Genomic DNA, 15,208 nt, shown 5'->3' with positions numbered 1-15,208 from the left:
TTCCTTGATCTCTTGTACAATTTCTATTTGCATTTTCATTTAAGTTCAGGATTTTTGAAACACCTCATGTGATACTAAATGTGGAACTGAACATGAACTCTGATAATAATTATAAAACATGATTGTGGAAGCAAACTAGAAGAAACTGATGAACCTTACCTCAGTATAAAACTGGTGCATCTTAACAAAGGAAGTCGAATGCGTGAAATTGCTTTGATACTCAACGACGACCGCTTTTATGTGGTTCTTGCCTTTTTTTGAAAATTTCGGCCCAGCCAGAGCAGACCCAAAGTACTCTCTAGGGGTTCGATGCAGGCTTTCCACAGCCCTCTTAATGCAAATACTAAAAACTTTTTTAGAAAATGGAAAATGTTCCGATTCGCAACAAGGGGCTCTGCTTGTTTTGGTGACACGATCAATACAACGCTGTTTCATCCATTCAATAAAACTTTCGATGAAGCAATTGGAGAGCAAAAGATCAAGTGATGGGGCGTAGAAAGTTTGATTTCGGAGTTGGGCACAAAAACGACGCAACCAAGCTTGAGACTCAGGATCAGACATGTCAAAACTTGGATCAAAATGTACTTTTCCTCGTGATAATGGATCGAGATAGTCACCGGTGTCGATGGGCAGAACACCCCATACAAATTGCAAAGGCATTTTATTGACCGCTGGATTATCCCATGCATCACCCTTGAAAGAAAAAAATCCATAAAGTTTACTATTAATTTTTATGTACAAATGAGCAAAAATCATAAATAGAATATTGATTAACTGAAACAAACAAGTTTAAGTATAAAAAAAAATTTAGGACACCCAATTTTAAAAAGAGCACTCGAGTCTTTAAGAAAATCATCAATTCCGTTTACAAGTCGGTAAGATGAACAATATGTATCAATTAACAGATTTAGGTTTGTGTGAGGTTCATTTCTTTATCCTTGGACGAGTATTCACTGAAGTCAAAATATGTTTTAAAAAAATACAGCAAGGCACTCTCATCTGAACGCTGGTTTGACTTGAAAAACAAGACTTGATCAATAAAACAAAAGATAAGTTAGAAGTAATCAAAACAAATTTTTTTTTACTTGACAGAAGGGGACAGTCAACCATCTTTGCATACTTTGACATCTCATCAGGTCTCCAACAGAATATCGAAAGCACTACATTTTGTATGATCTTTCCGCCCAGCTTGAAATCCGAAGTGAATCTCTCAAATGGACCACTAGACAAGGTACGAATTTCAGCATTCTGATGCATGTTTCGTGACTAAAATTTCACGTAGAACACGATGCGCACAACAAAAATTACCGAAATTAACTCCTTGCGAAGATATTTAATGATTCTTGATGCGTGAATTCAAACCACCCGCTCATGAAAACTCAATACTCTACGTGATTCCCATCGCGCGTTTAACGTTTACCATGACAGTCTCTGCGATATAAAAATTTGGCAACCTTAATTTTAACGCTTTGGCTCAGCTATAGCAAATTGCTTATAGTTTGAAAAACACATGTTGGGAAATGGACTTTGCTCGATTGAGAAGATTGCTGAAACCGTTGTAATGCGCGGTTTGACTCACGTAGAGCTTTGAGTTTCTGGTGAGCGGGCAGTTCTAATTCCTTGTGACCAATGTGAAATAAAAGAGTTAATATCTTCGTTAGGAGTTGATCTCAGTCATTTTCGTCGCGCAAATAGTGTTCTGCGTGAAATTTTGGTTAAGAAACATGTATCAGAATCCTTTAATTCGTACCTTGTCTAGTGGTCCATTACACACATTTTTGCTGATTTCAACCTTAGAACTCAAGTTTTGGGCCCCCATTTAGAGGGGAAAAAATGTGAGTGTCATTATGACCCAGATATTTAAAAAAATATACATCACATACTAACAGCAAAATACTGACAAATCCTGCGATTATAGGAGGGGGCTGATTTTGATCCTTATTGATACCTCACCATTCGGAAAGTTCATCTGACATATTATTGAAGGATTATTATTTACCTTTGAAAGACGCATGAACCAAAACTTCTCTCGGTATACAAGGTCATACTGTTCAAACGGATGCTCTGCTCGGAAGAGCTGAAATTCTGCTGTATCTGGCAGCCTCAACTTTGGGTGGTAAAAAACAACAATGATGCTAGCTGCTCCCAAGCACCCAAATATGAGGACGAAAAGGTACTTGAACTTCACGACCAACATGACTAAAAATCTGGCTAAACTGGATCCGATATTTATCAACTCTACATTGAGGAAGGTCAGACTGCTCATTGGGGAACGATAAATATGAGATGATGGAAACCATCTTTCCACAATCACAATGCAAGCAGGCAACCAGGTGAGCATCAGGATAAAGTTGGCTGCCACTGACACACCAGCAAAGATACTGTAATTTGAGAACACACAGAAAAATTAATAGAAATTAAACAAGGAAAAGAGATGAAAGTGTAAACATGTTTGTCAATAAAATAGCTAAGGTGCAGTAAATGCCCAACTTTGCAAAACTAGGATGGTAGTCTATGTGAGATAAATCTTGGGCAGTGAAGCGAATTTTAAATGAGATAATTTTTTTTTTTTTTTTTAAATTGATAGAGGGCAACAACCAACCATCTTCACAAACTTTACATCTCGAACGAAGACACGGCCATCTTGCTGTTTACTGTTGCTTCATTGATGAACGTCTCATTGGAAAAAAAGATGTTAGTTTGTTGACAAAAAAAATTACTTAAAATTTCATACTGAAATAAAGATGACTAAAAATTAAAGGTAACTACCTGAAACATTTAATAGATGTAATATTCGTGATGAAAGATGAGAAAAAAGCAGCACAAGTTGTGATGGTTGTGACAAATAATGCAAGAGCACAATGTCGAAGTATGTTATGAGTTAAAGAAATGATATCGTGAGGTTTTTCCTTTTTGAACGTTTTCCAAACTTTGCAAAGAATGAAAGCATCATCTGACCCAATTCCTGAAAAAATAAAATTGCCAAATTTGGAAATGAGACTTTCATAGGAATTAAGAGTTTTTCATTTCTTCAATTAAAGATCTGAAAGCGCAAGATTTGAGACCAGGATAGAAACGCACATACCTACTTTACGATAGAGATATATGCATAGACCCCAAAATTTTTGGAACCTGATTTTGAAATATCTTTCTGTGAATGTCCAGCAATCATAGTTGATCCCTCCGTTTTCCCAGATACAGTATTAGGTAATTTACAGCCCGTCAAAAAGTCCAAGGGTTATAATGGAATTTAACTTTCATGATATAGTAGTATAATGTGTATTGATGAAAAATCTTGCAAAGTAAAAAAGACTTTCAGAACTATGACACAACTAAGTAGTGCTACAGAAGAATTCTGAGGGTAAGTCATACTTTTTCTACTGCAAAAGATTTTTAAAGAAGCAAAAACGTATCTACCTCTTGTTTTGAACATCCCTGGACAGTGCTTATGAAATGACAAAAAGTACATAAATTAAAACTTTTGCCACCTAGGTTGGCTACTGTTAACTTTTAAATCAGAAGTAGTTGTGCCATCACTCTTTTTAGACAATTACGAATTATTCAAGGCCACTTTGCACAGTGGACGTAATCCAATCCATTCTGCATGATTTGTTGAAAATAAACAGCTACATAATCGTCCGAATAAAAATATCATCAACGATAGCTTTTGAAAAATTAATTATAGTTACATGCTCACCTATTGCAACGATTGCTGCTAGAACATTCATAAATGGGAAGAATTTCAAGCCTAAAACAAGACTGTAGAAACAATACGCTATTGCCAACGAGAAGATCACAGCTAAGATGGTCATGACCGTGATGAAAATAGACCGTGTGTAAACCAGGATGCATATTAGGATGAAAATAGAGCCTGCAGCCACCAGATAAAGGTCACGTACCAAATACTTGTCAAAGAGCAAATTCTTCAATCCTAAAAGTGATGAAAACGAGGTAAGTTCATCTGTCACACATTTAAACCATAAGGAAAGCAAACAAAATATTGTTTGGTTAGAATCTAAAAATATGTAGGCACTTTGAACCACATGAATCAAGCAAATTGAATAGAAAAAATGTTGGTTCAGAGATACCTGAAAATTGGATGCCAAGATTTTAATTTACAGCAGGTTCCATATGGAAAATTCACCCGAAAAGTTTTCACCGCTGGCCAGAATTAGTTGGACATGCAGGCTTTTGCGAGTCGCAGCAGTCCACAGAACTTTTCATGTCAGACCGGTTTATTATCGGTGAATATTGGTATAACAATATTCACAATGACGGAAACAAGACCAAAGTTTTGAGAATTTCAAAAGTGGCAACTTTAGTCATCTCACTGAATTACTCTGAACATTATCTGATCGTGCTGTACCTTGGTAAGTAAAACTGATATAATGAAGATAATATATTCTCTAATGTTATTGGCAATCTGTCCTTAACAACAACTTAGAGGTCAACAATTCAGAGGTCACGACTCTATGTTTTATATTTCATTACAACATCTTAATTATCAGGATTTCAAAAACTTTCCCTTTACCATGAGTGAATATTTGTGGTAAAAAAAAAGAAAAAAAAGTAAGTTGATAACTCCAAACACAGAAAGACATTATGAGGCACACCATTATCAAGAGTTTCCCCTTTTTTGTTCAAAAACTACAAATCATTTTCAACTTGGTAGCACTATGAACTAGGCAGAAGGCAATAAAAATAGTAAACTAGCTAAAGTCAATAGTTACCCAAGATTCAAGAACTAATAGCATAATGCAAATCACAGAGTAGGTTTTACTCAGATACCTACACACATTCAACCTGAAAAATGAAGCAAAAATTTGCCTCGAATGACCTCCTTGCTCTGCAGCTTTTCACGAATTATTGCGGTTCACAACAACGTTACTAAAGAAAATTTTAATTTTATGCAATTTACAAAATAAGATTGATAAGAAAATAGAGTAGAAGAACAAGATTACCAAAATCAACTGCTGCTAATTTTATTGAGCTTAGTTTTAAGTCATTTGTGTCAATGCTTTCATAAAATGGAATAGAGGAGGAACTCCGAGCAATCGGCAAAAACATCATCGTACTTTTCAGCTCACCACTTCTTTGCTAAAAATGAAATAAGGAAATTATTAAAGCAAAATCAATTAGGGAGAAGCACCTACGTAACACGTTTACATCTGTGAGATCTAAAATAAAAGGAACAATGGAGCCGAAGTACCAGATTTTCCAATTTTCACGCAAAATAGTGCAAGCCACTACATTTTTGCGATGTCCCATCAAACGAGGGCTAGACTAGAATAAAAAGTCATCTACTTCCTATTCAAAATCTTAGATAGAACATGATTCATGCAACCAAAAGTGCAGAAACTGATTCTGAATCAAGTATCAATAAGTATTTATACATACATATCAAGCCGCTAACTCAGCACACTAGAGCGCTCTGCGACTCTAAATTGCCATCAGAATCGATCCTCCCACAAATCAATAAGTATTTATAACAGATTAAATGTAAGTTAGATTATATATTTTGCAAGTAAATAATCAAATCAGGTATTTTATCAAACGCCTAGACAGATAGTCATAAAGGCTAGTTCATTTGAATTGAAATTCTAATTTTGTCTCTAATTTTGGTGAAAATAAATTTAGATATAGTTTTTGTTACCATCTACTGAATGAGGGAACAAAGATATACTCGGCAAACAGATGACAAAATTTAACAGGAAGAGGAGCCAACAATAAAAAATACTGACTAAATGCAAAAATCTCAGTAAAAGAGAACTAAAGTTGCTTATACGAGCATGCGAAGGAAAACGCCATGTGAGCATTTGGATGTTGCCTAATTTTCTTCATAAAATATTTATTTTTGAGAAAAGTTATGAATATTTTTAATTGACATTTTCTGATATTTTAGATTGAATGGAAAATAAAACTTATTGAAAAATCAGAAGAAAAATTCCCTTTAAATTCGTATTTTATCCAAGGAAATTTGGCAATGCCTGGAGGCTCACACAGCGTTTTTTCTTAGCACAGCAGTAAAGTCAACTTGCTAAAAACTCGAAAAACATACAAATCAAAATACAACCAAAAACTAATGATTTTCAAATACTTGGAGTGAAATTTTAGTAGAGACCTTTGAAAAAAAAAAAATAATCACCAATGAAAGAGCCCACGGCTGTTATTACAGTACAAAAACAGTTAAACTTTCATTTTGCAAAAAAAAGAGAAAAAAAAGGTGATATTCTTGTAAGGGTGGGTAAAAGGAAACTTACTTTGGCTGGAAGAAAATCTGTATCCACGAGGTAATGAAGAATTGTGTACGCTGCATTGTGTTTTGAACACTCAGGAGGAACGTTGGAGGATTCGATATTAGGAGATAATTCCAGCTTATAATAATGCGGAGCACATTTCTCCAACAAATCTACAAAATCGTAAATATCTTGTAACTGAAATCAGAAAGCAGTGGCCAATGATGAGGAAATTCAACAGTACATACTTACAGATGCACCACAATTCAAAACAGCCATGGCTACTAGAAATTTAAATGCTCTCTTATTAAGACATTTTCTATGACTCTTATGATTACAATTAATTCAAATTCTACAATTAAGTTATTTGTATGTTGCAAGGTTTTAATTACATTTTAGTGTGCTCTGTTGATAGGAGTAGGTATTCTTTAAAAAAAGAGTATTAATACGTACTGCAATTTTTGTGTTTGTTATCTGTCTCTTGGTATAAGCTTACATTTTTCTTTTATAAAGAAAGGCACTGAGGCAGTTTTCTCACAATTACTTCTTAAAATCTTTCCACTTGACTGCTTTGAAAAACATTTTGAGCAACATTTTTTATTTTCTGAAATTTGTCAAAATCCTGTCCTTCCAAACAATGTGCAAAAATGCCCAGCTATGTTTTTTTCTTCTTTTTGACTCACTACTCGTTGAGTGTAACACAACCAATGGTTTTAAAACCTAACAACTTTGATGCTGCAGAAAAATGAAACAATGTATTTTATGGTTTCATGACAATACTATCCTGTGGAAAGTTATTTATTGTTTAGATTGATCCTGTGTATACTCTCTATTTTTCCTTGGATAGAGAGACTCTTCTACTTTCTTAAAGCTTTTTAGTTGAAAAAGTCCATGTTTTCTTGGTCTTAAAAAAGTCGAAAAAGCTTCAATGGAGTATGCAAACTCATTGCCAGGAAATGGCTGTAAAGCAGCAAACTCTTAATGTTCAGTTCAATGGGGTTGGATTCCAAAGCTACAAGAATGATCTTAAGTTTGTATTACTCACCATTTCCTGGGTATAAATTGTTGGTTAAGTCAAAAGTTTGTAACAAGCCTTCTAGGACATCCTCTGTACGACTTTGCACAACTGTTACAAGTTTATTAAATTAACCCTTCCATGAATAATGGTAATACTTACAGTTATATTATAGCATGAGGTACGATTGTACAACATTGTTAAGTAATTAGGCACGGACCAAATGGGACAACATTGACCCTGACTATTTGCCTCACAAATTTGATGATACTCAGGTTTGCTGGTTAGATAGTCTTGAAACTGGCACATTTCGTAGATAGCATGAAGAGACGAAAGTAAATCATTATTTAATGCTGTAGCCACAACTAGGTGAGCATAATCCCCATCTGCAAAAAAAAAATAAATAATGTCATTGAGGATTAAAATTAAAAAAAACCTATATATTACACTGCCGTGCTAAGGAAAAACGCTGTATAAACCTTCAGCCATTGCCAAATTTCCTTTAGTAAAACTCGAATTTCCTTGTTAACTTGAGGATATTTTCCTTCCAATTTTTCAGATAATTCTGTTCACAGTTTCACCAAAGGTTTCTGAAAATTAAAAGTAAAAATATTCATATTGTTCCTCAAAAATAAACATTTTACCGAAGAAAATTTGGCAACTCTCGAATGTTCATGCGGCGTTCTTCCTTAGCACGGCAGTACAGCTCAAGGACTTTTTTTTCACACAACACTTTGCTGGATATTGAAAGTGAAACTACCAGACCACGTGTCTCGGTTCCTGACGTTGTAGACTTCCTGTCATACTTTACTTTTTAAATGGAAAACTACTCAACGTCAATTCTTCAAAACTACTGTGTTCTTATTTCTCTCTGCAAAGAAAACTTTGTGAAAATTTCAAGAAATGATATTGATTTGTTCTCCTTTGAAAAAAAATGAAATGGGAGCGGAGATTTTAAAACACTGAAAACAAGAAACATAGTCTGGTTCTTTCACTGCCGATGTTTCATGCATGCCTGTTCTCCATTCACTGTGGTCAAAACTTAAAAATACTTAAAAAAATTATAGAAAGAATCTCTTTGAATTTGCTCATCTAGTTTTTCCTTAAATCTAAATTCAAGAACATTTCCTTGTCAACTTCAATGAAATGTTGCGTTAACACAATCAGCTAAGAAAAATAAGACAAAACAGTTTGCACAGTGAATAAAAATAAAAAAAATGCTACAGAAATTTTAGGAACATAACACAGAGTACAGGGGGATGGTGATGAAATGAAGACCTAGACTTCAAGCTTACGTGATCGTTCATACAGCTGATGACTTAATTTGTCGTACAAGTCAGAGTCTAGAACTGAAGTTCTCCCATCAAGTTTCTCTCAGAAATTGTAAGGAAATGTTAAACATCTTGAACGAATACTCACTTGGAGAACCACAAAAATAGTCATCTCCGTAATATGTAGGTCCATGATGAATTAAATCTGGGGAGTGTAATTCTTCCCATTCTTCATCTTCCGTGGTCTTGTTCCTATGGTTTTCTTCCACAATCTTACGTAACAAAGAAAAGAGACAAAATGAGATCTATTCATCTTCCTCATCAAATATCAGTATAATGCATAGAATGTACCTTGATATTTCTTATTGGTGCCTTGATAATTGAAGTCTTATTTTTAAAGGCTTTCAAATGGATGAAAAATGATCTGGTGAAAATGCACTCTTCAATTTTAAACAATGTGATCCACAGTGCTGCAATACTATGCAAGATTCATTGTTTGCTATCCAGGATTTTGCATGTTTTTTCTTAGACATATCATCCGAAAAAGACGACTTCCGTACTTACGACATAATTCGTTTTTTCAGACTGCATTCTGCCTGAAGAAGACTCACAAAATCTGGCAAAGAGTTCTATGATTATGACCTAGCACCGCAAAGCAAGACAAGAGCAAAATTCCTCCATTGACAATTTTATTTATTTTCTGCAATGTTTGTAAGTAATAGTAGCAGAAAATAATATTTACCATAATTATAAGTTATAATGGAATATTTACTTTATTCGCCCATTCAAATATTTGATTATCGTAACTCTGTGTGAAAAATCTGAAAGTGAAGTACTCACCACAGAAGTGTTTGATGTTGATAGTTTTTTGTTATTTTTGCCATCAGGTGCTTCTTCATCAGAATCTTCCATGTCCATTTCCTCCTTAAATAGATGAAAGAGAAAAAATGATAATATGGTCATGATTTGCTTAGAAAAGAGACTCATACAACAACAAAATTATGTGCTTTGACAAGTACTCTTGAAATTCCATAGACATGAAATTATAAGACTTCGGTACTATAATTTTTACACCTTGCTATAGAAGCAACGAGCTCTTTGAATTGATGTGGCCAAAACAAAGCATGCGCATTGTGACAGCTATAACATGTTTCAAGTAGTCCAACTGTTCCCACTTCATCAGAAAATCATAAAAAATTCACAGATCACTCTCTATTTTATGGAGCTCTGGCATGTTGTTAAATCTGCTTGCGGCTTCAAAGATTTAAAATGCTCAACAAATCCTATTTTTCTGAGGCCCCATTCTATCACCTCTTGTAATGGACTTATTTCACAGTTTGAGAAAATAAGAATAATATGAAGTAAGTTGGTGGTTTTGACTTTTTTTAAAATTATTTACCTAGATACTGCAATTTATGTACCTATAAATCCTAAAGCATGTATTTGCTACATATTTGTTGCAACTACTCCAAATTAAACTAATGAAAATATACAAATTATAAGTTGCCAGGTGTTTCCTTGCATACAAAGGATCAAAAGCATACCTCTTCTGGACTGTATGTTGGTTTAGGTCTTTTGGCATACTCCTCTGCTAGACGCAACTCACTTGGATTTAATGTCAATGAACCAGTATACCCAGTTTCATCATCCAAATTACTCAACGCAGTTAGCCTTTGACCGATGTCATTTCCACGAGCCTCGAATCCCTGAAAGCAAATGCAAAAGTTACAGCAAAGTTTAACTTTAAAACAGTTTTTGATCAAGGAAGATCGGGGACCAAAAAAACAAAAGAGAAACTTAATAGAAACTTTTCCACAAAAACATTGAACGAATAAGAAAAAAACAAAAAACAAAAAAACATTAAAAATGAAGGAGTTTGAACATATTTTCAATACGTTCACAAGATACTTTTGTGATTGGGGTTTTCTGAAGGACAAAAAAGGAGAATGAAATAGTATATAATATACCTGATAACATTGTAATAAATATATATACTTAGCTGATAAAAGATGATGGAGAGTCAAACTCAATAATTTATTTACAAGTGTAAGACATTTTAATAAAAAGATCAAATTTTTCACAATTTTTTTTTTTTTTTTTTTTTTTTTTTTTTTCAATTAGGTACTTAGTTTTGTCTCATGATAGTTGGTATGACTTATTCAAGCACTCACCAGTTGAGGACTTTGAAAATCAGGCAGATTCTTGGTTACCAGTGGAATTATTAGGCAGGAGGATGACAAAACGCCAATAGCGATGAGAACAATGTATGGATGGAAAGCGACAACGTGAACAAACCTGCAAAAGTGAAAAAAGTTTAAGGTTGGCTCAAAGCAATTTTCAACTTTTTTTTTTTTTTTTTTTTTTTTTTTTTTTTTTTTTTTTTTTTTTTTTTATGATACCTAAAATAACCTTGAAGGGCTAATTCAATTCAGTAGCTTTCTTTCAATTCAACTCCTAACATTCCCTACTTTTTCTCACTTATCCTTAAATTTCTTCAAATGCGTAGGGGAAAAAAGGAGCTGTTTGCATCTTGAGGATTGTTTACCCTGTGATGTAGGTGAGTACAACCTCTTTTCTAGCCTACTCCCCTGTGGCACTCCAAATTTAACACAAATTTTGTCAGAAAGTCTTTCCCCCAATTAAGCGCCTGCGCTCTGTTTTGCAGGTAGTCCTTCAACCAAGCTAATACTCTGGTCAGCAAAATCCAGAATTCGAAGTATGATAAACGGAACATGACATCCGATTTTTTTGCTTCAATCAACTCACGATATAATTTTAAAAACTTTCTATAGAATAACTTTCTTCCATTGAATACACCATTTCCAAGAAAATTAAGAAAACTGATGATAAAAGTCGTCCGTACTGTCCTATGTCATAAAAAAATCCAACATGCTCGAAATGCAAACTCCTCCTTTTTCTCTTTATGCTTCAATTGCGGGTGTTCCAACTGTACCCAATGATATGCGTATTGTCTCCATAATTTCTCACTCCCCTTGGTCTACCAATGCACCTCTCACAATCAGTGTTAAAAGCAAGGGCAGGGTGTCTACAAGATTTTCAAAATGAAATTCCCTGACAATTCCAGGTTTTCCATGACAAAAAATGACAAAATTCCCTGACTTTTTGGGTTTAGCCATACGATGAACTAGTTAGAAAATATAAAAAAAAACTATCCTTAGGAATGACCCCGTAAAGTCATATTCTGAATTACCATGGCGTTGGAAGGAGTTGAGTAATACTTTTGAAAGGAACGAGATCCTAAATACTCAAAATAAAGCTAATTCCAAAATGGTATACTCAGACTAAAATTCACCTTCAAAATTTAATTTTTAAGCTCTATTATGCTCTCTTTGTGACATATTGCCTCGTATACTTTTGAAAATTCAAACTATAGTTCACCCTGGTGGTTTCATATATTGGCATAATACTTAGTGTCCTGAAAAAACAAGTCTCTTTTTCTTAAAATATAAAACAAGATTTGTAAATGTGCCTGACTCAGGTAGATTTTGCTATAATCAAGAGGAAATATGAGTCTCTTCTCGATTTTAGATAAATTTCCTTGATTCGGGATTTTTTTTTTTTTTTTTTTTTTTTTTTTTAAAGTCAATTAATTCAGTGGATTCCAGAACCTATTGTCGGTATTGAATTTGTCTTATACTCAACAAGCGTTGGCTCGTTAGAATATAATCCACCAATAATATTTCTACAAGGTGGATGCACCAGTTGTGAACATGATGATTTAAGAACCAGAAAAACTTCACGCAAAATGCAGTTGACATTAAATATTTCTTTACTCAGTTAAAGAAAAACTAAAATTCTAGCACTTTCATTAAATTTCCTAGCTTATTGAAAAAATTGATTAACCATCTGCTCAAAACTTAGTTTCCTATCATTATTTACTGTAATTTTCTGCTGTTAGCAAGTTAACTTCATTCAAATCTATTTAGTCTATCTTGCCATTTGGCATGAATTAAGTAGATAAATTAAATAGGGCAGATCGATTCGATCTTTAAAGTTAGCGAACACACATTAGTGAACCTAGCGGCCGTGTTGCAAACTGGTTGAACAGAGCAGTTTACCTTGTCAGCCACGCGAGCGTGCTACTCGGCCACTTCGGCAGTGACGAGCAAAAATAGCCGCGAAATGTTCGAATTGCGAAAATTCCCTGACTTTCACCGGTTTTCGATCGAATTCCCTGACTTTTCCCGGTTTTCCAGACAGTGATCAAATTCCCTGATTTTTCCCGGTTTTCCAGACCTGCAGACACCCTGAAGGGTGAAAAAGATTCTCCTGCAAGAAAAAAAAATGTGAAGAAAACAGACTAACTTACCAATTCATTCTCCTAATTTTGAAGAGCTCAGAGAAGAATTGAACACTGACTGAATAAGCTGGATTGTTCAAATATTCCCATCTCACTCTGAAAAAGAAAAAAATATATTGTCAGAACTGTGACAGAAATGCTGGGTTTTGCAAAATAAAGAGCTGGTATTATCATCAGGAAACAATTTTCATTTCCCCAGACAGCGTTCGTAATTTTGAAAAAATCAATCTGGGTATGATAGTGAAACAGTCAGAAATTTTTTTGGGAAGAGATAAGTATGGCAGTGGAATTCTCAAGAAGTGTAGGGAATTATTACAAGCAATAATAAGCAATCCTAAATTATTTAGGATTAGAGAGAGCTTACAGACCCTGGAATAGTTGTCGGCTACTCATTTGTGCTTCCATCAACAGATGCTACTTAGGTACTTCTTTCAGGTAAAAATATTTGGCTCACCTATGGAGGAATATGCTCTATTTAAGTAAAAGCACATACAATTTATTCCGTTAAAATGAGATCTGCTCCTCTTTTAATTCCAGCTACGATAGTTATAAATGAGAGAAAAACTGATGTTAACCATTTCAACTCGTAGACTTTAGGAGGATCTTGATGATTTGATGGGTTCCAACTGACTTACATAGATTCAGGCTAAATTTTCATTGATGGCATACACTAGATGCCTAGATGCGGAGAACTGATACTTTTCAAAGACGGCAAATCCGTCATGAGCCTGTGGATTCAATTTGACAGGCACTGACCTGAGCTGTGAACTAGAGGTTTGAATAATACAATACTTGGATGTCAACATTTGAAAATATTCATGGAAATACAAACCAGATACGGCTAGATTCAGAGAGACTGTCACTCGACAGCAAAGTTGAAGACGAACAAACACTGGCTCCATTAAACTGACGAAGAATGCATTGTTTGAAGGGGGTAAATGATCGGTTGATTTCACTGCTGAGCCGGCAAAAATAGGTAACCCTGCACGCTCGAGGGTATTAATTTACTCGCTGGAAAGGGAACTAAAACTTCACTAAACCGAACTAAACGTGATCCCACAGTTGTTTACAAATTGAAATCCAAACAAAAGCCGACGAACTCGCAAATCGCGAGCAGCAGCGATAAGAAAATCGTGCCCTCCCCTCCCTTCCTCTCCTCCTATCAGATGAAAGCGGCCTCTACAGGCCAAAGTGGGAATTGAGCAAATGTGAATAAGCGCGGGAAATTTCAATTTCCGTCGGGAGGAGAGGGGGGGGGGATGAAAAAACATAACTTAAGATCTTAAACACAACGCATTCTTACAGCTTGCGTATCTATAATATAGATTTCGACAGTATGAGGCCGCAACCACGTATCTCGGTTTGCGACGTGGCAAACTTCTCAGCATACTTTATTTTTTTAATGGAAAACTACTTAAAGGCAATTCTTAAAAACTGTCTTGAATTATCTACTCTGTGCAAAGTAAATTCTGTGAAAACTTTAAAAAATGATGTTGATTTGTTCCTCCTTTCAAAAATAAAATAGGAGCAGAGATTTTCACACTGCAAACGAGATACGTGTTTGCGGACTTAGTCTATATACTTAAATGTCATTATTGCTCAATACATCGTGGTTGATCAGGAGAAGCTAACTTTTACTCAAAGAAAGGCTAAGCCAGTTAGGATATTTTCCAGTCCCAATGACAAGAAGAGCAATGATGAGCTCAGACAACAGCTCCATGTGATGCATTGCAAACTTGCGACTATTCTGCAGCAGAGAAAGGCGAGCTGCTGTCTGATATCTAATCATTGAAACATAGTGCTCACTGCAATGACCTCCTGTCTTGATTCTCTTATGGAGCCGCGCTTATTCAGTCTGCCCATGCCAGCGATTGTTCATAGCTTGTGTTGGGCTATGTTCTCTCCGCACAGCAAAGTGCAGCTTTATCGCTTCAATTTGCTGTTACTCCTATGCGTGCTTCTAGGTATTTCTACCCTTCTATTTTTGCTCCTTCACCATTACTCATGACCTTTTTTCATTTATGTTCAACAATAATTCAACTGATTGTATGTATAAGTAGGTATAACTTTCTTTTCTCCTCTCAAGAAAGGTACATAAGCAGTATTTGCCTTTCTGGACAACCCACTCGGTAACTGCTAAAAATAATGCTAAAAAAAACATCACAAAAACATTGTTATACAACATTAATTTCGGCAGTAATGTTGTGGCGATATGTTTTCTTGATCACTTTTTGCCAGGTAGGAGGACTGCATATTGCTGGATACATGCAAGTCATTTCAAGCAAAATTTGTTTGATATTAAAGCACAAAAAAAGAGCACTACAGCTCAATATTAGAGTGTAAAAGTCATTTGTAACAAAGGTTT

The 15,208-nt window shown here is 34.9% G+C and overlaps 1 protein-coding gene across 1 annotated transcript in view; it reads right to left on the bottom strand.

The window, feature by feature from the left end:
* Positions 1 to 15,208, bottom strand: part of disp (RND transporter family member dispatched) — a 22,911-nt gene extending 7,703 nt beyond the window's left edge. The window contains exons 1-13 of the mRNA XM_019052192.2: positions 13,676 to 15,208; positions 12,853 to 12,939; positions 10,694 to 10,817; positions 10,067 to 10,228; positions 9,363 to 9,446; positions 8,671 to 8,794; positions 7,414 to 7,637; positions 6,261 to 6,434; positions 4,962 to 5,097; positions 3,698 to 3,931; positions 2,770 to 2,965; positions 2,000 to 2,381; positions 160 to 693 (exon numbers count right to left, since the gene is read on the bottom strand). Of these exons, the coding sequence (XP_018907737.2) occupies positions 160 to 693; positions 2,000 to 2,381; positions 2,770 to 2,965; positions 3,698 to 3,931; positions 4,962 to 5,097; positions 6,261 to 6,434; positions 7,414 to 7,637; positions 8,671 to 8,794; positions 9,363 to 9,446; positions 10,067 to 10,228; positions 10,694 to 10,817; positions 12,853 to 12,860 (2,382 nt within the window). The 5' untranslated portion in view covers positions 12,861 to 12,939; positions 13,676 to 15,208. The remainder of the gene's footprint in view (positions 1 to 159; positions 694 to 1,999; positions 2,382 to 2,769; positions 2,966 to 3,697; positions 3,932 to 4,961; positions 5,098 to 6,260; positions 6,435 to 7,413; positions 7,638 to 8,670; positions 8,795 to 9,362; positions 9,447 to 10,066; positions 10,229 to 10,693; positions 10,818 to 12,852; positions 12,940 to 13,675) is intronic.

Source organism: Bemisia tabaci, chromosome 5, assembly GCF_918797505.1.
Source record: "Bemisia tabaci chromosome 5, PGI_BMITA_v3".
Lineage (NCBI taxonomy): Eukaryota > Metazoa > Arthropoda > Insecta > Hemiptera > Aleyrodidae > Bemisia > Bemisia tabaci.
The sequence above is the reverse complement of the archived record's forward strand: the minus strand, read 5'-3'. Positions and strand labels throughout refer to the sequence as shown.